This window comes from Lithobates pipiens, unplaced genomic scaffold (genome assembly GCF_037356315.1).
Source record: "Lithobates pipiens isolate NorthernLeopardFrog02 unplaced genomic scaffold, aLitPip1_a1.2 Scaffold_356, whole genome shotgun sequence".
In the NCBI taxonomy this organism is placed as follows: domain Eukaryota; kingdom Metazoa; phylum Chordata; class Amphibia; order Anura; family Ranidae; genus Lithobates; species Lithobates pipiens.
The window spans coordinates 1-25,290 of NW_027507816.1; the positions used below are offsets into that span (position 1 = coordinate 1).

The 25,290-nt window shown below is 56.5% G+C and overlaps 1 protein-coding gene across 1 annotated transcript in view; it reads right to left on the reverse strand.

The window, feature by feature from the left end:
- Window positions 1-1,902: 1,902 nt before the first annotated feature.
- SYMPK (symplekin scaffold protein) overlaps window positions 1,903-25,290 on the reverse strand; it is a gene marked incomplete at its 3' end in the record, with an annotated part of 48,410 nt that continues 25,022 nt past the window's right edge. Inside the window, 7 exon segments of the mRNA XM_077466625.1 lie at window positions 1,903-2,011; window positions 5,294-5,454; window positions 5,535-5,682; window positions 5,759-5,872; window positions 21,631-21,712; window positions 21,786-22,012; window positions 23,210-23,360. Of these exon segments, the coding sequence (XP_077322751.1) occupies window positions 1,903-2,011; window positions 5,294-5,454; window positions 5,535-5,682; window positions 5,759-5,872; window positions 21,631-21,712; window positions 21,786-22,012; window positions 23,210-23,360 (992 nt within the window).

Consider the following 25,290-nt stretch of genomic DNA (forward strand, 5'->3'; position numbering starts at 1 on the left):
CCAAAAATGGAGCTCTTTTGGTGGTATTTGATCACTTGTTTTTTCCTAGAAACAAGAAAAGTGATAGATATACACACACACACACACACACACACACACACACATATACACACACACACATATACACACACACACACACACACATATACACACACACACACACACACACACACACACACACACACATACACACACATATACACACACACACATATACACACACACACATATACACACACACACAATATACACACACACACACACACACACACATATACACACACACACATACACACACACACACACACACACATATACACACACACACACACATATACACACACAACTTTGCTATAAAACATCCAATAAAAAAAAAATAATAATAAAAATTCCCAATAAGCGTATATTGATTGGTTTGTGCAAAGGTTATCGCATCTACAAACTATGGGATATATTTATGGCATTTTTACTAGCAACAGTAGCAGCGATTTTTAGCGGGACTGCGATATCGTGGCGGACAAATGGGACACGGACACTTTTTTGGGAACCAGTGACATTACAGTCATCAGCGATATAAATCTGCACTGTTGCTGTAATGACACTGGCAGGGAAGGGGTTACTTAGGAGTACACAGAGATCTGTGTTCTTGCTTAGCAGAAACACAAGATCACCGAATTCTCCCACTCAGAACGGGGACCGGCCTTGTTTACAGATCGCCGTTCTGCTTCTCTGGGGAACGATCGCCAGGGTCCCGGGGGACATCACATCCGCCGGAGCCAATCAGCGTGCGTCCCCGCTGTCTATTGCACGAAATGACGTACAGGTGTGTGGTTTGGCACCATGGAGCCGTCCTGCCGCAGTATATGTGGCTGGTCACCAAATTTTGTGGAAGAAAATGAATTTTATTGCACGCAGACAACTTAATCCCCATTTTTGTACAAAATATAACAGGAGTTCATGTAGAGTAAATATCAAAGGTGTCAAACCTCAAAAATGGGCGCAATTGTTACCCAAAATGATCATCAATAGGCGACATTTCAATTTCTTTTCCAGCTCAGTGCAGAGGAAACTGGAAATGGCGGCCTTAGGAGGATTGCTCTGGTGATATAAAACGCGTGGCACAACTGCTGTTCTACAATACACTGGGAGGGCACAGGTATGTAGATCTAACAAAGCAACGTTACAATGAGCCTACGCGTTTCACAACAATTGGCCTTAGTTAAAGTTTGTTCCCATGTTTGCTTTTAGGGGAGCGAGACGTTTCTTTTTCAATTATTTTAATTATACTTTATTACAATCAAAAGGAGGCCAACAAGGGCCTATGCAATAGCACTGGGCAGATGCCAACTTCTCTTTATGGAGACATTGTGTGTCCGAGCGCAGGACTGCGTCTGATCAGCTGTACACACGGCCAGGATTGTGGAAGTGCGCAGAGCCCAGCCCTTCCAGGATCACAGTACTGCAGAGGAGATCGGGGGATGGGTGTTCCCCATCTCCCTCTGCTGTGGTCTCGGGAGGAGTGGGGGAGGGGCACTCGCTGGTCAGGTGGCTCCACATCCTTACATTAACTGCTGTGGTCCTGGGAGAAGTGGGAGAGCCTGGGAACTACTGGGGGAAGGGAAGGGGGAAGGGGGAAGGGACAGCGGTAACATCCAGAACCCGCCGATACAAAAACCAAATCGGCTCGCAGTGAATACTGCATCTATGAGATCACTCGAGGTACCAACCACCTCCAAGGAGCCAATCGACTTCTGTCAGATACCTTGGGGGAAAATACAAATAAAACAAACACTTTCCATTGATCAGCAGCTAGAGCCAATCAGAATGCCTCCATTCACCCGTATGGCCTCCATGAGAAGGAGGAGGACAGGCAGCACTGATCTCTGAAGGCTTCATACTCACCTTTATCGGTCAGGATGTGGAGGCAGCGGGTCACCAGAGTCTCAGCACCTTTGGGGCAGTTCTCCACCAATAGAAGCAGCTCAGGGGAGTTCATTCCCATGCCGCGAATCTGCAGGCAAACAGGATTGGACATGATTCCTTCATACAAGATAGCAAGCCCCTCCCCTCACCCAGCGTGCCACTGCGTTAAAGAGACCCCGTCACCAAGTGAATAAATAAAAGAAAAGTATTGCGGATGCTCAAATCTCCTCCTCCGACTCTTTGTGTCTCTCAGTTAGTAAGGAGGACAACTTCAGGAATTATTTCCTGTCCACCTTACTTTGTGTAGGCCCAGCTCCTCAGCCCCTCCCCTTTAAAGATTTTATGTAGAAGCGATGGGAAATACTATAGAGTGCCCATTGAGTAGAAGCTCTAAGGCCTCGTGTACACTGTGGCTGCATTTTCAACTGCCTCTGAACTCTCCTATGTTATCTTATCAGTACGTGTACACGGGACCCCCCCCCCCACCTCTGTTACCTCATCAGTACGTGGACACGGGATCCCCCTCTATGTTATCTTATCAGTACGTGTACACGGGACCCCCCCCCACCTCTGTTACCTCATCAGTACGTGGACACGGGATCCCCCCCCCCATGTTATCTTATCAGTACGTGTACACGGGACCCCCCCCCCCCCCACCTCTGTTACCTCATCAGTACGTGTACACGGGACCCCCCCCCCCCACCTCTGTTACCTCATCAGTACGTGTACACGGGACCCCCCCCCCCCACCTCTGTTACCTCATCAGTACGTGGACACGGGATCCCCCTCTATGTTATCTTATCTGTCCGTGTACACGGGACCCCCCCCATGTTATCTCATCAGTACGTGTACACGGGACCCCCCCCCCCCCCACCTCTGTTACCTCATCAGTACGTGGACACGGGATCCCCCTCTATGTTATCTTATCTGTCCGTGTACACGGGATCCCCCCCCCCCATGTTATCTCATCAGCACGTGTACACGGGATCCTCAATCTCTCCTCTATGTGATCTTATCAGTACATGTACATGGGATCCCCCCCCCCTGTGTTATCTTATCAGTACATGTACATGGGATCCCCCCCCCCCCGTGTTATCTTATCAGTACATGTACACAGGGTCCCCCCCCCCCTCTATGTTATCTTATCAGTACATGTACACAGGGTCCCCCCCCCCTCTATGTTATCTTATCAGTACATGTACATGGGATCCCCCCCCCCCCCTGTGTTATCTTATCAGTACATGTACACAGGGTCCCCCCCCCCCTCTATGTTATCTTATCAGTACATGTACACAGGGTCCCCCCCCCCCTCTATGTTATCTTATCAGTACATGTACATGGGATCCCCCCCCCCCCCCTGTGTTATCTTATCAGTACATGTACACAGGGTCCCCCCCCCCCTCTATGTTATCTTATCAGTACATGTACACAGGGTCCCCCCCCCCCTCTATGTTATCTTATCAGTACATGTACACAGGGTCCCCCCCCCCTCTATGTTATCTTATCAGTACATGTACATGGGATCCCCCCCCCCCCCCCTGTGTTATCTTATCAGTACATGTACACAGGGTCCCCCCCCCCCCTCTATGTTATCTTATCAGTACATGTACATGGGATCCCCCCCCCCCCCTGTGTTATCTTATCAGTACATGTACATGGGATCCCCCCCCCCCCCCTGTGTTATCTTATCAGTACATGTACACAGGGTCCCCCCCCCCCCTCTATGTTATCTTATCAGTACATGTACACAGGGTCCCCCCCCCCCCCCTGTGTTATCTTATCAGTACATGTACACGGGGTCCCCCCCCCCTCTATGTTATCTTATCAGTACATGTACACAGGGTCCCCCCCCCCTCTATGTTATCTTATCAGTACATGTACACAGGGTCCCCCCCCCCCTCTATGTTATCTTATCAGTACATGTACATGGGATCCCCCCCCCCCCCCCTGTGTTATCTTATCAGTACATGTACACAGGGTCCCCCCCCCCCTCTATGTTATCTTATCAGTACATGTACACAGGGTCCCCCCCCCCTCTATGTTATCTTATCAGTACATGTACATGGGATCCCCCCCCCCCCCTGTGTTATCTTATCAGTACATGTACACAGGGTCCCCCCCCCCCTCTATGTTATCTTATCAGTACATGTACACAGGGTCCCCCCCCCCCCTCTATGTTATCTTATCAGTACATGTACACAGGGTCCCCCCCCCCTCTATGTTATCTTATCAGTACATGTACATGGGATCCCCCCCCCCCCCCCCTGTGTTATCTTATCAGTACATGTACACAGGGTCCCCCCCCCCCCTCTATGTTATCTTATCAGTACATGTACATGGGATCCCCCCCCCCCCCCCTGTGTTATCTTATCAGTACATGTACATGGGATCCCCCCCCCCCCCCTGTGTTATCTTATCAGTACATGTACATGGGATCCCCCCCCCCCCCCTGTGTTATCTTATCAGTACATGTACACAGGGTCCCCCCCCCCCTCTATGTTATCTTATCAGTACATGTACACAGGGTCCCCCCCCCCCCTGTGTTATCTTATCAGTACATGTACACGGGGTCCCCCCCCCCCCTCTATGTTATCTTATCAGTACATGTACACGGGGTCCCCCCCCCCTGTGTTATCTCATCAGTACATGTACACGGGGTCCCCCCCCCCCTCTATGTTATCTTATCAGTACATGTACACAGGGTCCCCCCCCCCCCTCTATGTTATCTTATCAGTACATGTACACAGGGTCCCCCCCCCCCCCCTGTGTTATCTTATCAGTACATGTACACGGGATCCCCCCCCCCCCCTGTGTTATCTTATCAGTACATGTACACAGGGTCCCCCCCCCCCCCTCTATGTTATCTTATCAGTACATGTACACGGGGTCCCCCCCCCCTCTATGTTATCTTATCAGTACATGTACACGGGGTCCCCCCCCCCTCTATGTTATCTTATCAGTACATGTACACGGGGTTGATTACAGTCATTTCTAGCCAGCCGAGTTTAGAGGCATTTGAAGCGCTTAAACGCTTCTAAAAGAAAAATGCAGCTAAAAGCAGGATATGTGAACGCAGCAAAACAGATTTTTTTAAATGTTTGTTACTATCTGACAAGTTAAATTGTTCCGGAGAGGTTGTAAAAACGTCCCGTGTACATGAAGCCCAAGTCTGCAGGAACTGACATCACATCCAAGATGGCGGGGCCGAGCATTAGTCTGAGGGCCTTTGGATGTCTACACAATGGAGGGATTTACAGGGAAAATACAATCGATGCAAGCTTTGAATCTAAGGAGACGATTGTTGCTGAAACAGTCTAATCTCCCCAAACATGATGATTGGAGCCGGCTTTGGGCACACTCCTTTCCTTACCGGAGTTTCGATGACCCTCAGCACCGTCCTCTTGATGTCTGCTGTGGCCTCAGTGTAGACAGAGGCCAGTTCATGGATGAGCTTGTGATTCTGGGGGAGCAGAGCCAGATACAGATATAAACAGTGCTTAACAGTGTCTTCTGTCCAGGGGGCTGCCACCTCTGAGAGGAGAGAAACATGTCAGTGATAGGACTACCACAACCTTCTACAGGACCCAACTACACAGACAAAAGTGACCCACCTGTGTCCTTATCTGCCCCAAACAGAACGGACGGGGGATTGGGGTGAGCCAGAAGCTGCAGGTAATTCAGGGCAAATTTCTCAATATACTGATGAAGAGCCTCCTTCTCATACATCCTCTTAATAAGGTTCATAGCCTGCTGACGGACCTGAGAAGACCAAGAATGGACAGTGAATACTACAAGAGGCGGAAGAAACTGATGAGTGCCAAGTGCACCTACCTACCTTGTCCTTCTCATGGGAGCTTAGGTCCAGAAGAAGGTGCAGGTACTGGAACTGCCGAGCAGGACGAGTCAGAATGAGATCCCGCAATGTAGACATCCCCAGATAAGTGCGACCCTGTGTGGTGAGAAACCGAGACTCACTTCCATGACAGAACAGTCACATGATATCACCACCCACAGCGAGACCGACCAATCACCACCCACCATCCACAGCGAGACCGAGCCAATCACCAGCCCACACTACCCACAGCGAGACCGAGCCAATCACCAGCCCACACCACCCACAGCCAGACCGAGCCAATCACCAGCCCATACTACCCACAGCCAGACCGAGCCAATCACCAGCCCACACTACCCACAGCGTGACCGAGCCAATCACCAGCCCACACCACCCACAGCCAGACCGAGCCAATCACCAGCCCACACTACCCACAGCGAGACCGAGCCAATCACCAGCCCACACTACCACAGCCAGACCGAGCCAATCACCAGCCCACACTACCCACAGCCAGACCGAGCCAATCACCAGCCCACACTACCCACAGCGAGACCGAGCCAATCACCAGCCCACACCACCCACAGCGAGACCGAGCCAATCACCAGCCCACACTACCCACAGCGAGACCGAGCCAATCACCAGCCCACACCACCCACAGCCAGACCGAGCCAATCACCAGCCCACACCACCCACAGCCAGACCGAGCCAATCACCAGCCCACACTACCCACAGCGAGACCGAGCCAATCACCAGCCCACACCACCCACAGCCAGACCGAGCCAATCACCAGCCCACACCACCCACAGCCAGACCGAGCCAATCACCAGCCCACACCACCCACAGCCAGACCGAGCCAATCACCAGCCCACACTACCCACAGCCAGACCGAGCCAATCACCAGCCCACACTACCCACAGCGAGACCGAGCCAATCACCAGCCCACACTACCCACAGCCAGACCGAGCCAATCACCAGCCCACACCACCCACAGCGAGACCGAGCCAATCACCAGCCCACACCATCCACAGCCAGACCGAGCCAATCACCAGCCCACACCACCCACAGCGAGACCGCGACAATCACCAGCCCACACCACCCACAGCCAGACCGAGCCAATCACCAGCCCACACCACCCACAGCGTGACCGAGCCAATCACCAGCCCACACCATCCACAGCGTGACCGAGCCAATCACCAGCCCACACCACCCACAGCCAGACCGAGCCAATCACCAGCCCACACCACCCACAGCCAGACCGAGCCAATCACCAGCCCACACCACCCACAGCCAGACCGAGCCAATCACCAGCCCACACCACCCACAGCCAGACCGAGCCAATCACCAGCCCACACTACCCACAGCGAGACTGCGCCAATCACCAGCCCACACCACCCACAGCGTGACCGAGCCAATCACCAGCCCACACCATCCACAGCCAGACCGAGCCAATCACCAGCCCACACCACCCACAGCCAGACCGAGCCAATCACCAGCCCACACCACCCACAGCCAGACCGAGCCAATCACCAGCCCACACCACCCACAGCCAGACCGAGCCAATCACCAGCCCACACCACCCACAGCGTGACCGAGCCAATCACCAGCCCACACCACCCACAGCCAGACCGAGCCAATCACCAGCCCACACCACCCACAGCGTGACCGAGCCAATCACCAGCCCACACCACCCACAGCCAGACCGAGCCAATCACCAGCCCACACCACCCACAGCGTGACCGAGCCAATCACCAGCCCACACTACCCACAGCGAGACCGAGCCAATCACCAGCCCACACCACCCACAGCGTGACCGAGCCAATCACCAGCCCACACTACCCACAGCCAGACCGAGCCAATCACCAGCCCACACCACCCACAGCGTGACCGAGCCAATCACCAGCCCACACCACCCACAGCCAGACCGAGCCAATCACCAGCCCACACCACCCACAGCGAGACCGAGCCAATCACCAGCCCACACCACCCACAGCCAGACCGAGCCAATCACCAGCCCACACCACCCACAGCCAGACCGAGCCAATCACCAGCCCACACCACCCACAGCCAGACCGAGCCAATCACCAGCCCACACCACCCACAGCGAGACCGAGCCAATCACCAGCCCACACCACCCACAGCCAGACCGGGCCAATCACCATCCATAATGAGACCAAGCCAATTGCCACTCCACATCCTCTAGCTTGGCATGATTGGCTCAGTCTCACTATAGAGGATGTGGGGTGGCAATTGGCTTCATCTCACTATAATCACCAGCCCACACCACCCACAGTGAGCCCGAGCCAACCACCACCCACAGTGAGCCCGAGCCAACCCCCACCCACAGTGAGCCCGAGCCAACCACCACCCACAGCGTGACCGAGCCAACCACCACCCACAGCCAGACCGAGCCAATCACCAGCCCACACTACCCACAGCGAGACTGCGCCAATCACCAGCCCACACCACCCACAGCGAGACCGCGCCAATCACCAGCCCACACCACCCACAGCGAGACCGAGCCAATCACCAGCCCACACTACCCACAGCCAGACCGAGCCAATCACCAGCCCACACTACCCACAGCCAGACCGAGCCAATCACCAGCCCACACTACCCACAGCCAGACCGAGCCAATCACCAGCCCACACTACCCACAGCCAGACCGAGCCAATCACCAGCCCACACCACCCACAGCCAGTCCGAGCCAATCACCAGCCCACACTACCCACAGCGAGACCGAGCCAATCACCAGCCCACACTACCCACAGCCAGACCGAGCCAATCACCAGCCCACACTACCCACAGCCAGACCGAGCCAATCACCAGCCCACACCACCCACAGCGAGACCGAGCCAATCACCAGCCCACACCACCCACAGCGAGACCGAGCCAATCACCAGCCCACACCACCCACAGCCAGACCGAGCCAATCTACAGCCCACACCACCCACAGCCAGACCGAGCCAATCACCAGCCCACACCACCCACAGCCAGACCGAGCCAATCACCAGCCCACACCACCCACAGCGTGACCGAGCCAATCACCAGCCCACACCACCCACAGCCAGACCGAGCCAATCACCAGCCCACACCACCCACAGCCAGACCGAGCCAATCACCAGCCCACACCACCCACAGCGAGACCGAGCCAATCACCAGCCCACACCACCCACAGCGAGACCGAGCCAATCACCAGCCCACACCACCCACAGCGAGACCGAGCCAATCACCAGCCCACACCACCCACAGCCAGACCGAGCCAATCACCAGCCCACACCACCCACACCGAGACTGAGCCAATCACCAGCCCACACCACCCACAGCGAGACCGCGACAATCACCAGCCCACACCACCCACAGCGTGACCGAGCCAATCACCAGCCCACACCATCCACAGCCAGACCGAGCCAATCACCAGCCCACACCACCCACAGCGAGACCGAGCCAATCACCAGCCCACACTACCCACAGCCAGACCGAGCCAATCACCAGCCCACACTACCCACAGCCAGACCGAGCCAATCACCAGCCCACACTACCCACAGCCAGACCGAGCCAATCACCAGCCCACACTACCCACAGCCAGACCGAGCCAATCACCAGCCCACACCACCCACAGCGAGACCGAGCCAATCACCAGCCCACACCGAGACTGAGCCAATCACCAGCCCACACCACCCACAGCGTGAACGAGTCAATCACCAGCCCACACCACCCACAGCGAGACCGCGACAATCACCAGCCCACACCACCCACAGCGTGACCGAGCCAATCACCAGCCCACACCACCCACAGCCAGACCGAGCCAATCACCAGCCCACACCACCCACAGCCAGACCGAGCCAATCACCAGCCCACACCACCCACAGCCAGACCGAGCCAATCACCAGCCCACACCACCCACAGCCAGACCGAGCCAATCACCAGCCCACACCACCCACAGCGAGACCGAGCCAATCACCAGCCCACACCACCCACAGCGAGACCGAGCCAATCACCAGCCCACACCGAGACTGAGCCAATCACCAGCCCACACCACCCACAGCGTGAACGAGTCAATCACCAGCCCACACCACCCACAGCGAGACCGCGACAATCACCAGCCCACACCACCCACAGCGTGACCGAGCCAATCACCAGCCCACACCATCCACAGCCAGACCGAGCCAATCACCAGCCCACACCACCCACAGCCAGACCGAGCCAATCACCAGCCCACACTACCCACAGCCAGACCGAGCCAATCACCAGCCCACACCACCCACAGCGAGACCGAGCCAATCACCAGCCCACACTACCCACAGCCAGACCGAGCCAATCACCAGCCCACACCACCCACAGCGAGACCGAGCCAATCACCAGCCCACACTACCCACAGCCAGACCGAGCCAATCACCAGCCCACACCACCCACAGCCAGACCGAGCCAATCACCAGCCCACACCACCCACAGCCAGACCGAGCCAATCACCAGCCCACACTACCCACAGCCAGACCGAGCCAATCACCAGCCCACACTACCCACAGCCAGACCGAGCCAATCACCAGCCCACACCACCCACAGCCAGACCGAGCCAATCACCAGCCCACACTACCCACAGCCAGACCGAGCCAATCACCAGCCCACACTACCCACAGCCAGACCGAGCCAATCACCAGCCCACACCACCCACAGCCAGACCGAGCCAATCACCAGCCCACACTACCCACAGCCAGACCGAGCCAATCACCAGCCCACACCACCCACAGCCAGTCCGAGCCAATCACCAGCCCACACTACCCACAGCGAGACCGAGCCAATCACCAGCCCACACTACCCACAGCCAGACCGAGCCAATCACCAGCCCACACTACCCACAGCCAGACCGAGCCAATCACCAGCCCACACCACCCACAGCGAGACCGAGCCAATCACCAGCCCACACCACCCACAGCGAGACCGAGCCAATCACCAGCCCACACCACCCACAGCCAGACCGAGCCAATCTACAGCCCACACCACCCACAGCCAGACCGAGCCAATCACCAGCCCACACCACCCACAGCCAGACCGAGCCAATCACCAGCCCACACCACCCACAGCGTGACCGAGCCAATCACCAGCCCACACCACCCACAGCCAGACCGAGCCAATCACCAGCCCACACCACCCACAGCCAGACCGAGCCAATCACCAGCCCACACCACCCACAGCGAGACCGAGCCAATCACCAGCCCACACCACCCACAGCGAGACCGAGCCAATCACCAGCCCACACCACCCACAGCGAGACCGAGCCAATCACCAGCCCACACCGAGACTGAGCCAATCACCAGCCCACACCACCCACAGCGTGAACGAGTCAATCACCAGCCCACACCACCCACAGCGAGACCGCGACAATCACCAGCCCACACCACCCACAGCGTGACCGAGCCAATCACCAGCCCACACCACCCACAGCCAGACCGAGCCAATCACCAGCCCACACCACCCACAGCCAGACCGAGCCAATCACCAGCCCACACCACCCACAGCCAGACCGAGCCAATCACCAGCCCACACCACCCACAGCCAGACCGAGCCAATCACCAGCCCACACCACCCACAGCCAGACCGAGCCAATCACCAGCCCACACCACCCACAGCGTGACCGAGCCAATCACCAGCCCACACCACCCACAGCGTGACCGAGCCAATCACCAGCCCACACCACCCACAGCCAGACCGAGCCAATCACCAGCCCACACCACCCACAGCGTGACCGAGCCAATCACCAGCCCACACCACCCACAGCCAGACCGAGCCAATCACCAGCCCACACCACCCACAGCGTGACCGAGCCAATCACCAGCCCACACCACCCACAGCCAGACCGAGCCAATCACCAGCCCACACTACCCACAGCCAGACCGAGCCAATCACCAGCCCACACCACCCACAGCCAGACCGAGCCAATCACCAGCCCACACCACCCACAGCGAGACCGAGCCAATCACCAGCCCACACCACCCACAGCCAGACCGGGCCAATCACCATCCATAATGAGACCAAGCCAATTGCCACTCCACATCCTCTAGCTTGGCATGATTGGCTCAGTCTCACTATAGAGGATGTGGGGTGGCAATTGGCTTCATCTCACTATAATCACCAGCCCACACCACCCACAGTGAGCCCGAGCCAACCACCACCCACAGTGAGCCCGAGCCAACCACCACCCACAGTGAGCCCGAGCCAACCACCACCCACAGCGTGACCGAGCCAACCACCACCCACAGCCAGACCGAGCCAATCACCAGCCCACACTACCCACAGCGAGACTGCGCCAATCACCAGCCCACACCACCCACAGCGAGACCGCGCCAATCACCAGCCCACACCACCCACAGCGAGACCGAGCCAATCACCAGCCCACACTACCCACAGCCAGACCGAGCCAATCACCAGCCCACACTACCCACAGCCAGACCGAGCCAATCACCAGCCCACACTACCCACAGCCAGACCGAGCCAATCACCAGCCCACACTACCCACAGCCAGACCGAGCCAATCACCAGCCCACACCACCCACAGCCAGTCCGAGCCAATCACCAGCCCACACTACCCACAGCGAGACCGAGCCAATCACCAGCCCACACTACCCACAGCCAGACCGAGCCAATCACCAGCCCACACTACCCACAGCGAGACCGAGCCAATCACCAGCCCACACTACCCACAGCCAGACCGAGCCAATCACCAGCCCACACTACCCACAGCCAGACCGAGCCAATCACCAGCCCACACCACCCACAGCCAGTCCGAGCCAATCACCAGCCCACACTACCCACAGCGAGACCGAGCCAATCACCAGCCCACACTACCCACAGCCAGACCGAGCCAATCACCAGCCCACACTACCCACAGCCAGACCGAGCCAATCACCAGCCCACACCACCCACAGCGAGACCGAGCCAATCACCAGCCCACACCACCCACAGCGAGACCGAGCCAATCACCAGCCCACACCACCCACAGCCAGACCGAGCCAATCTACAGCCCACACCACCCACAGCCAGACCGAGCCAATCACCAGCCCACACCACCCACAGCCAGACCGAGCCAATCACCAGCCCACACCACCCACAGCGTGACCGAGCCAATCACCAGCCCACACCACCCACAGCCAGACCGAGCCAATCACCAGCCCACACCACCCACAGCCAGACCGAGCCAATCACCAGCCCACACCACCCACAGCGAGACCGAGCCAATCACCAGCCCACACCACCCACAGCGAGACCGAGCCAATCACCAGCCCACACCACCCACAGCGAGACCGAGCCAATCACCAGCCCACACCGAGACTGAGCCAATCACCAGCCCACACCACCCACAGCGAGACCGCGACAATCACCAGCCCACACCACCCACAGCGTGACCGAGCCAATCACCAGCCCACACCACCCACAGCCAGACCGAGCCAATCACCAGCCCACACCACCCACAGCCAGACCGAGCCAATCACCAGCCCACACCACCCACAGCCAGACCGAGCCAATCACCAGCCCACACCACCCACAGCCAGACCGAGCCAATCACCAGCCCACACCACCCACAGCCAGACCGAGCCAATCACCAGCCCACACCACCCACAGCCAGACCGAGCCAATCACCAGCCCACACCACCCACAGCGTGACCGAGCCAATCACCAGCCCACACCACCCACAGCCAGACCGAGCCAATCACCAGCCCACACCACCCACAGCGTGACCGAGCCAATCACCAGCCCACACCACCCACAGCCAGACCGAGCCAATCACCAGCCCACACCACCCACAGCGAGACCGAGCCAATCACCAGCCCACACCGAGACTGAGCCAATCACCAGCCCACACCACCCACAGCGTGAACGAGTCAATCACCAGCCCACACCACCCACAGCGAGACCGCGACAATCACCAGCCCACACCACCCACAGCGTGACCGAGCCAATCACCAGCCCACACCACCCACAGCCAGACCGAGCCAATCACCAGCCCACACCACCCACAGCCAGACCGAGCCAATCACCAGCCCACACCACCCACAGCCAGACCGAGCCAATCACCAGCCCACACCACCCACAGCCAGACCGAGCCAATCACCAGCCCACACCACCCACAGCCAGACCGAGCCAATCACCAGCCCACACCACCCACAGCGTGACCGAGCCAATCACCAGCCCACACCACCCACAGCCAGACCGAGCCAATCACCAGCCCACACCACCCACAGCGTGACCGAGCCAATCACCAGCCCACACCACCCACAGCCAGACCGAGCCAATCACCAGCCCACACCACCCACAGCGTGACCGAGCCAATCACCAGCCCACACCACCCACAGCCAGACCGAGCCAATCACCAGCCCACACCACCCACAGCGTGACCGAGCCAATCACCAGCCCACACCACCCACAGCCAGACCGAGCCAATCACCAGCCCACACCACCCACAGCGAGACCGAGCCAATCACCAGCCCACACCACCCACAGCCAGACCGGGCCAATCACCATCCATAATGAGACCAAGCCAATTGCCACTCCACATCCTCTAGCTTGGCATGATTGGCTCAGTCTCACTATAGAGGATGTGGGGTGGCAATTGGCTTCATCTCACTATAATCACCAGCCCACACCACCCACAGTGAGCCCGAGCCAACCACCACCCACAGTGAGCCCGAGCCAACCACCACCCACAGTGAGCCCGAGCCAACCACCACCCACAGCGTGACCGAGCCAACCACCACCCACAGCCAGACCGAGCCAATCACCAGCCCACACTACCCACAGCCAGACCGAGCCAATCACCAGCCCACACTACCCACAGCCAGACCGAGCCAATCACCAGCCCACACTACCCACAGCCAGACCGAGCCAATCACCAGCCCACACTACCCACAGCGAGACCGAGCCAATCACCAGCCCACACTACCCACAGCCAGACCGAGCCAATCACCAGCCCACACTACCCACAGCCAGACCGAGCCAATCACCAGCCCACACCACCCACAGCGAGACCGAGCCAATCACCAGCCCACACCACCCACAGCCAGACCGAGTCAATCACCAGCCCACACCACCCACAGCCAGACCGAGCCAATCACCAGCCCACACCACCCACAGCGAGACCGAGCCAATCACCAGCCCACACCACCCACAGCCAGACCGAGCCAATCTACAGCCCACACCACCCACAGCCAGACCGAGCCAATCACCAGCCCACACCACCCACAGCCAGACCGAGCCAATCACCAGCCCACACCACCCACAGCGTGACCGAGCCAATCACCAGCCCACACCACCCACAGCCAGACCGAGCCAATCACCAGCCCACACCACCCACAGCCAGACCGAGCCAATCACCAGCCCACACCACCCACAGCGAGACCGAGCCAATCACCAGCCCACACCACCCACAGCGAGACCGAGCCAATCACCAGCCCACACCACCCACAGCGAGACCGAGCCAATCACCAGCCCACACCGAGACTGAGCCAATCACCAGCCCACACCACCCACAGCGAGACCGCGACAATCACCAGCCCACACCACCCACAGCCAGACCGAGCCAATCACCAGCCCACACTACCCACAGCCAGACCGAGCCAATCACCAGCCCACACCACCCACAGCGAGACCGAGCCAATCACCAGCCCACACCACCCACAGCGAGACCGCGACAATCACCAGCCCACACCACCCACAGCCAGACCGAGCCAATCACCAGCCCACACTACCCACAGCCAGACCGAGCCAATCACCAGCCCACACCACCCACAGCGAGACCGAGCCAATCACCAGCCCACACTACCCACAGCCAGACCGAGCCAATCACCAGCCCACACTACCCACAGCCAGACCGAGCCAATCACCAGCCCACACCACACACAGCCAGTCCGAGCCAATCACCAGCCCACACTACCCACAGCGAGACCGAGCCAATCACCAGCCCACACTACCCACAGCGAGACCGAGCCAATCACCAGCCCACACTACCCACAGCCAGACCGAGCCAATCACCAGCCCACACCACCCACAGCGAGACCGAGCCAATCACCAGCCCACACCACCCACAGCGAGACCGAGCCAATCACCAGCCCACACCACCCACAGCCAGACCGAGCCAATCTACAGCCCACACCACCCACAGCCAGACCGAGCCAATCACCAGCCCACACCACCCACAGCCAGACCGAGCCAATCACCAGCCCACACCACCCACAGCGTGACCGAGCCAATCACCAGCCCACACCACCCACAGCCAGACCGAGCCAATCACCAGCCCACACCACCCACAGCCAGACCGAGCCAATCACCAGCCCACACCACCCACAGCGAGACCGAGCCAATCACCAGCCCACACCACCCACAGCGAGACCGAGCCAATCACCAGCCCACACCACCCACAGCGAGACCGAGCCAATCACCAGCCCACACCGAGACTGAGCCAATCACCAGCCCACACCACCCACAGCGTGAACGAGTCAATCACCAGCCCACACCACCCACAGCGAGACCGCGACAATCACCAGCCCACACCACCCACAGCGTGACCGAGCCAATCACCAGCCCACACCACCCACAGCCAGACCGAGCCAATCACCAGCCCACACCACCCACAGCCAGACCGAGCCAATCACCAGCCCACACCACCCACAGCCAGACCGAGCCAATCACCAGCCCACACCACCCACAGCCAGACCGAGCCAATCACCAGCCCACACCACCCACAGCGTGACCGAGCCAATCACCAGCCCACACCACCCACAGCCAGACCGAGCCAATCACCAGCCCACACCACCCACAGCGTGACCGAGCCAATCACCAGCCCACACCACCCACAGCCAGACCGAGCCAATCACCAGCCCACACCACCCACAGCGTGACCGAGCCAATCACCAGCCCACACCACCCACAGCCAGACCGAGCCAATCACCAGCCCACACCACCCACAGCGTGACCGAGCCAATCACCAGCCCACACCACCCACAGCCAGACCGAGCCAATCACCAGCCCACACCACCCACAGCGAGACCGAGCCAATCACCAGCCCACACCACCCACAGCCAGACCGGGCCAATCACCATCCATAATGAGACCAAGCCAATTGCCACTCCACATCCTCTAGCTTGGCATGATTGGCTCAGTCTCACTATAGAGGATGTGGGGTGGCAATTGGCTTCATCTCACTATAATCACCAGCCCACACCACCCACAGTGAGCCCGAGCCAACCACCACCCACAGTGAGCCCGAGCCAACCACCACCCACAGTGAGCCCGAGCCAACCACCACCCACAGCGTGACCGAGCCAACCACCACCCACAGCCAGACCGAGCCAATCACCAGCCCACACTACCCACAGCCAGACCGAGCCAATCACCAGCCCACACTACCCACAGCCAGACCGAGCCAATCACCAGCCCACACTACCCACAGCCAGACCGAGCCAATCACCAGCCCACACTACCCACAGCCAGACCGAGCCAATCACCAGCCCACACTACCCACAGCCAGACCGAGCCAATCACCAGCCCACACTACCCACAGCCAGACCGAGCCAATCACCAGCCCACACTACCCACAGCCAGACCGAGCCAATCACCAGCCCACACTACCCACAGCCAGACCGAGCCAATCACCAGCCCACACCACACACAGCCAGTCCGAGCCAATCACCAGCCCACACTACCCACAGCGAGACCGAGCCAATCACCAGCCCACACTACCCACAGCCAGACCGAGCCAATCACCAGCCCACACTACCCACAGCCAGACCGAGCCAATCACCAGCCCACACCACCCACAGCGAGACCGAGCCAATCACCAGCCCACACCACCCACAGCCAGACCGAGTCAATCACCAGCCCACACCACCCACAGCCAGACCGAGCCAATCACCAGCCCACACCACCCACAGCGAGACCGAGCCAATCACCAGCCCACACCACCCACAGCCAGACCGAGCCAATCACCAGCCCACACCACCCACAGCCAGACCGAGCCAATCACCAGCCCACACCACCCACAGCCAGACCGGGCCAATCACCATCCATAATGAGACCAAGCCAATTGCCACTCCACATCCTCTAGCTTGGCATGATTGGCTCAGTCTCACTATAGAGGATGTGGGGTGGCAATTGGCTTCATCTCACTATAATCACCAGCCCACACCACCCACAGTGAGCCCGAGCCAACCACCACCCACAGTGAGCCCGAGCCAACCACCACCCACAGTGAGCCCGAGCCAACCACCACCCACAGCGTGACCGAGCCAATCACCAGCCCACACTACCCACAGCCAGACCGAGCCAATCACCAGCCCACACTACCCACAGCCAGACCGAGCCAATCACCAGCCCACACTACCCACAGCCAGACCGAGCCAATCACCAGCCCACACTACCCACAGCCAGACCGAGCCAATCACCAGCCCACACTACCCACAGCCAGACCGAGCCAATCACCAGCCCACACTACCCACAGCCAGACCGAGCCAATCACCAGCCCACACTACCCACAGCCAGACCGAGCCAATCACCAGCCCACACTACCCACAGCCAGACCGAGCCAATCACCAGCCCACACTACCCACAGCCAGACCGAGCCAATCACCAGCCCACACCACACACAGCCAGTCCGAGCCAATCACCAGCCCACACTACCCACAGCGAGACCGAGCCAATCACCAGCCCACACTACCCACAGCCAGACCGAGCCAATCCCCAGCCCACACTACCCACAGCCAGACCGAGCCAATCACCAGCCCACACCACCCACAGCGAGACCGAGCCAATCACCAGCCCACACCACCCACAGCCAGACCGAGTCAATCACCAGCCCACACCACCCACAGCCAGACCGAGCCAATCACCAGCCCACACCACCCACAGCGAGACCGAGCCAATCACCAGCCCACACCACCCACAGCCAGACCGAGCCAATCACCAGCCCACACCACCCACAGCCAGACCGAGCCAATCACCAGCCCACACTACCCACAGCCAGACCGAGCCAATCACCAGCCCACACCACCCACAGCGAGACCGAGCCAATCACCAGCCCACACCACCCACAGCCAGACCGAGTCAATCACCAGCCCACACCACCCACAGCCAGACCGAGCCAATCACCAGCCCACACCACCCACAGCCAGACCGAGCCAATCTACAGCCCACACCACCCACAGCCAGACCGAGCCAATCACCAGCCCACACCACCCACAGCCAGACCGAGCCAATCACCAGCCCACACCACCCACAGCGTGACCGAGCCAATCACCAGCCCACACCACCCACAGCCAGACCGAGCCAATCACCAGCCCACACCACCCACAGCCAGACCGAGCCAATCACCAGCCCACACCACCCACAGCGAGACCGAGCCAATCACCAGCCCACACCACCCACAGCGAGACCGAGCCAATCACCAGCCCACACCGAGACTGAGCCAATCACCAGCCCACACCACCCACAGCGAGACCGCGACAATCACCAGCCCACACCACCCACAGCCAGACCGAGCCAATCACCAGCCCACACTACCCACAGCCAGACCGAGCCAATCACCAGCCCACACCACCCACAGCGAGACCGAGCCAATCACCAGCCCACACCACCCACAGCGAGACCGCGACAATCACCAGCCCACACCACCCACAGCCAGACCGAGCCAATCACCAGCCCACACTACCCACAGCCAGACCGAGCCAATCACCAGCCCACACCACCCACAGCGAGACCGAGCCAATCACCAGCCCACACTACCCACAGCCAGACCGAGCCAATCACCAGCCCACACTACCCACAGCCAGACCGAGCCAATCACCAGCCCACACCACACACAGCCAGTCCGAGCCAATCACCAGCCCACACTACCCACAGCGAGACCGAGCCAATCACCAGCCCACACTACCCACAGCCAGACCGAGCCAATCACCAGCCCACACTACCCACAGCCAGACCGAGCCAATCACCAGCCCACACCACCCACAGCGAGACCGAGCCAATCACCAGCCCACACCACCCACAGCCAGACCGAGTCAATCACCAGCCCACACCACCCACAGCCAGACCGAGCCAATCACCAGCCCACACCACCCACAGCGAGACCGAGCCAATCACCAGCCCACACCACCCACAGCCAGACCGAGCCAATCTACAGCCCACACCACCCACAGCCAGACCGAGCCAATCACCAGCCCACACCACCCACAGCCAGACCGAGCCAATCACCAGCCCACACCACCCACAGCGTGACCGAGCCAATCACCAGCCCACACCACCCACAGCCAGACCGAGCCAATCACCAGCCCACACCACCCACAGCCAGACCGAGCCAATCACCAGCCCACACCACCCACAGCGAGACCGAGCCAATCACCAGCCCACACCACCCACAGCGAGACCGAGCCAATCACCAGCCCACACCACCCACAGCGAGACCGAGCCAATCACCAGCCCACACCGAGACTGAGCCAATCACCAGCCCACACCACCCACAGCGAGACCGCGACAATCACCAGCCCACACCACCCACAGCCAGACCGAGCCAATCACCAGCCCACACTACCCACAGCCAGACCGAGCCAATCACCAGCCCACACCACCCACAGCGAGACCGAGCCAATCACCACCCATAGTACAGTTGACAAATTTAACTCCTTGTACAGACATTTGTTTTCTTGCACTTTGATATTCATATTTGCATACTTAGTTTTTATTTATAATTTTTATGATATACACCATTGTATTCTATGAATTATTGATGATATGGATTGATCTGAAAGACACTTTTGGTTTGTTTTAAACTTCATATTTAGCAGCACTTGAAGATTGTGTGAAGGAAAGTAATGTACATAATAATGATAATCATAGAAATGCCTATTTTCTTATGTGTATACACGTTTCTATGCAACTCCTTCCTTCTTGTATAGTAAACAGCCAAGCTCTGCTGTGGAACCAAAAGATAGCGTCTACCCCCCTACAACCCCAGCATTGGAGGCCTGAGGAAGTGAGAAGAGCCAATCAAGCCTCAGCATCACGTTTCTGCATTCCTCTTGTATTTCAGTCAATGAGATGTACCTTTTAGACTGACCACATTTACATAATACATCACTACTATCTATTGTACTCTGTGTATAAAAACTGGGCACCGCCCTGCAATAAAGAGATGTGGAAGTAATCGAGCGGAACAGATGTCAGAGTGTTTGCTCCCGGCGTGCGCATATCTCCACTTTATAATTAGGACCAGCAGCAGATACCCAATTTAAACCCGATTGAGGTATTGAACCATCACAATTGCATACCAGTGTATTCACACATTACCTATTGTATGCCCTGATCGCGCATTCACCCACTACCCGCGCCCTGATCGCGCATTCACCCACTACCCGCGCCCTGATCGCGCATTCACCCACTACCCGCGCCCTGATCGCGCATTCACCCACTACCCCCGCCCTGATCGCGCATTCACCCACTACCCCCGCCCTGATCGCGCATTCACCCACTACCCCCGCCCTGATCGCGCATTCACCCACTACCCCCGCCCTGATCGCGCATTCACCCACTACCCCCGCCCTGATCGCGCATTCACCCACTACCCCCGCCCTGATCGCGCATTCACCCACTACCCACGCCCTGATCGCGCATTCACCCACTACCCACGCCCTGATCGCGCATTCACCCACTACCCACGCCCTGATCGCGTATTCACCCACTACCCACGCCCTGATCGCGTATTCACCCACTACCCACGCCCTGATCGCGTATTCACCCACTACCCACGCCCTGATCGTGTATTCACCCACTACCCACGCCCTGACCACATTCACGCATTTGAAGGTAGATGTTGGTTTTGATGGGGTCACCATTACCTCATCCTCGCAGTATTTTCGAATGACTTCCAGAGCAGAATCGGTCAGTAGAGGAGCCTCCAGGACAACCTTTGTGAAGACTCTGCAGGAAGGAATACAAGTCAGGGGAAAACCAACAATGAATGGCCAAGTAGATGATCACCAGCAGCACTCACCCGTCTCTCTGGTCAGGGCGCTCTTGTAGACCGGTAAGGATCCCAATCAGACACTCCTGGTAGCTCTCTTCTCCAGCCCCAGATTGATATTCACAGTATTCTTGGTAAAGCCATGCCAATGCCAGGTCCAGGCGTCCCCTGGGATCACTCAGAAAATGGGCCAAGATTTCAGACTTCAAGGATGGATCCAAAAGGGTCACCAAACGAGCGAGAACCTTCACTCGCATCTGCAAAAACAGCAGGTTCAGGTTTTATTTCCAGCCAATGAACTCTGCGATTTCCCATAGAGGGACACAAAGACATCAGGAAAGAGGCCCCGCCTCCTAGGAACTAGCAAACGAAGACCATCAAAGCCTCCATTTATAAATGGCTGGGTTGGATATTATGGGGATGAAGAGGAACAGGAATATTACAGAGTAAAACCATTTCCTCACAATGGAGGGGACACAGGTGGTGGACATTTTGCCACAAGGAGAGAAATATTGACCAGCACAAGTCTGTATTAACTTTGTTGCCCAAAATAGTCCATCATGCAAGCCGAGGAGGATCTAGCAGCATGCTGGGAACAAATCACCAGACTACGGAATCTGACAATTCACAATGCCAGGTGGAGCAATCGCTGAGGATGTGGAGATAAATTATACAGGAAACACACAGCACTGTAGTACCTCATCAGACCACAATAGGTTTAATCCATAAAAACCAACCTCACCCACTGAAGTGAGTGTAAGAAAAGATGGCCATACCCGCCAGGGTGCACACTTACCTCCTCACAGCTACTATGACACAAGGCCACAGAATCTGGAGACTCACTGCCGGGAGCGTCCAGTCTGGGGGAGTCACAGAGAAGTCTGGGCAGCTGCCAATAGGCAAAGAATCTCAGACAAGTCTCTGGGACTGTCATCTCTTCATACAGAGCTGTGAATCTGCCGTATAAAATCTACAAAATCATGGCGGAGAACAGCAGAGGTAGGAATGAGAAAGAGGGCGGCCACACCAGCTTCACCCCCTTCCACAGCCTGACCAGGTAAAGCTATAATTATAGAAGGCCACCATACTACCTGCTATAATCCCATCACTGGGCAGCAGTCTTCGAGGCGGATTGGACGGGGACAATGAATACACATTGTGCTTCCATCGGAGCTGCTGCTCATTCACCATGGTGTGTGCTGGCCACAGGAAATCAGTGACTCCCACACACTGCCTAGAGGAAAAGTCCAAGCTGAGATCTGCTGAAGGGCTATAAAGCAACATCGGCCTCTCTCCTTACCACTCAATACCGTGACTGGTCCCCCACAGCCAGTACAGGCGAGTGACCCTGCTGGACATGCACATGTCTGGGAAAAGGGTGCCACCTATAGCCCAATGCTTATGTACTCCAATGGGCCAGCAGGAAAAAAGAAACTATAAAATAAGTTGCGTACCTGAGCAGCGCCACTGCCACCAATATATCGTTCTGCCTGCAGGATCCTCCGCACAGCAGACATTTTCAAGTCCTTGATCTGAGTATCTGTCAATGGTTGCAAAACTTCTTTCAGTTTAAAGACTTTCTTGCGGCCCACAGCTCCAGTTGGCCTAAAATCAACAAAGAAAGAATTCCAGCAAGATGGGTAGTGAAAGGACCTCCAGACGCCTCCCCGCCAACGGCCTCCTGACATCCCCCCAGGGGTACGATGATGGCCTCTATGCTCTCTAAACATCTTCTGGGTGCAGTGCCGGGACAAGGCAAAGAGGGCAAACTGTGCAACCCAACCCCCACCCGTACTACAATTGAGGGGGTGGGGCATGCAGAACAAAATGTATGTAATGTTTGAAAAAAGACAAAAGTCCAACCTATGCGTGTGATTATATGTCAGTGTTACATTGTATTGTATATCTCTGTATGTTGTGTGATTATATGTCAATGTTACATTGTATAACATGTATGTTGTGTGATTATATGTCAGTGTTACATTGTATATCATGTATGTTGTGTGATTATATGTCAGTGTTACATTGTATATCATGTATGTTGTGTGATTATATGTCAGTGTTACATTGTATATCATGTATGTTGTGTGATTATATGTCAGTGTTACATTGTATATCATGTATGTTGTGTGATTATATGTCAGTGTTACATTGTATATCTCTGTATGTTGTGTGATTATATGTCAGTGTTACATTGTATATCTCTGTATGTTGTGTGATTATATGTCAATGTTACATTGTATATCTCTGTATGTTGTGTGATTATATGTCAGTGTTACATTGTATATCTCTGTATGTTGTGTGATTATATGTCAGTGTTACATTGTATATCTCTGTATGTTGTGTGATTATATGTCAGTGTTACATTGTATATCTCTGTATGTTGTGTGATTATATGTCAGTGTTACATTGTATATCTCTGTATGTTGCGGTCGTTCAGGTGATTATCTAAGATTGTCTTTTTTTTTTTTTAAATGGTTGATGCCCCCTCCCCCGCTGAGACCGCCTGTGGAAGGGAATTCCACATCCTTGCCACTCTTACAGTAAAGAACCCTCTACAAAGTTTAAGGTTAAACCTCTTTTCTTCTAATTCTAGTCTTATTAAACTCCCTTCTGTGAAAAAGTTCTCTCCCTATTGTGGGGTCACCAGTCCGGTATATATATATATATATATATATATATATATATATATATATATATATATATATATATATATATATTGTTGGGTCACCAGTCCGGTATTTATGTATTGTGGGGTCACCAGTCCGGTATTTGTATATTGTGGGGTCACCAGTCCGGTATTTGTATATTGTGGGGTCACCAGTCCGGTATTTGTATATTGTGGGGTCACCAGTCCGGTATTTATATATTGTGGGGGTCACCAGTCCGGTATTTATATATTGTGGGGGTCACCAGTCCGGTATTTATATATTGTGGGGGTCACCAGTCCGGTATTTATATATTGTGGGGTCACCAGTCCGGTATTTATATATTGGGGGGTCACCAGTCTGGTATTTATATAATGAAATCATATCCCCTCTCAGGCGTCTCTTCTCCAGAGAGAATAAATTCAGAGCTCACAACCTTTCCTCATAACTAATAGAGACCCTTTATTAGCTTTGTTGTAGAGTTGGGCGATTTTCTTAAAAAAATAAATAAAAAACTCAATTCACGACTCGGGGTGAGTTTTTTTTTTTGTTTTTTTATGGACACCGCGCCGGACCCGAGGACCTGCAGGCAGGAGTTTTTAGGCAAGGCCACGGCTTCAGCCTAGTCCGCGGCATCCGGCCTCACCTAAAAACTCCTGCCCGCAGCTCCTCAGGACCGGCGGGGTGTCAGCGGTGTCCTGGTGAAAAATAAATAAATAAATAAATAAATAAATAAATAAATCGATTTGCTGAAATTTTTAATTGATTTGACCTCTCAACTCGATTCAAGATTTAAATACATTTTTTCCCCAGCGTTACTTTGTCGCCCTTCTTTGGAGTTGCCCCATTTCCAGTACATCCTTCCTGAGGACTGGTGCCCAGAACTG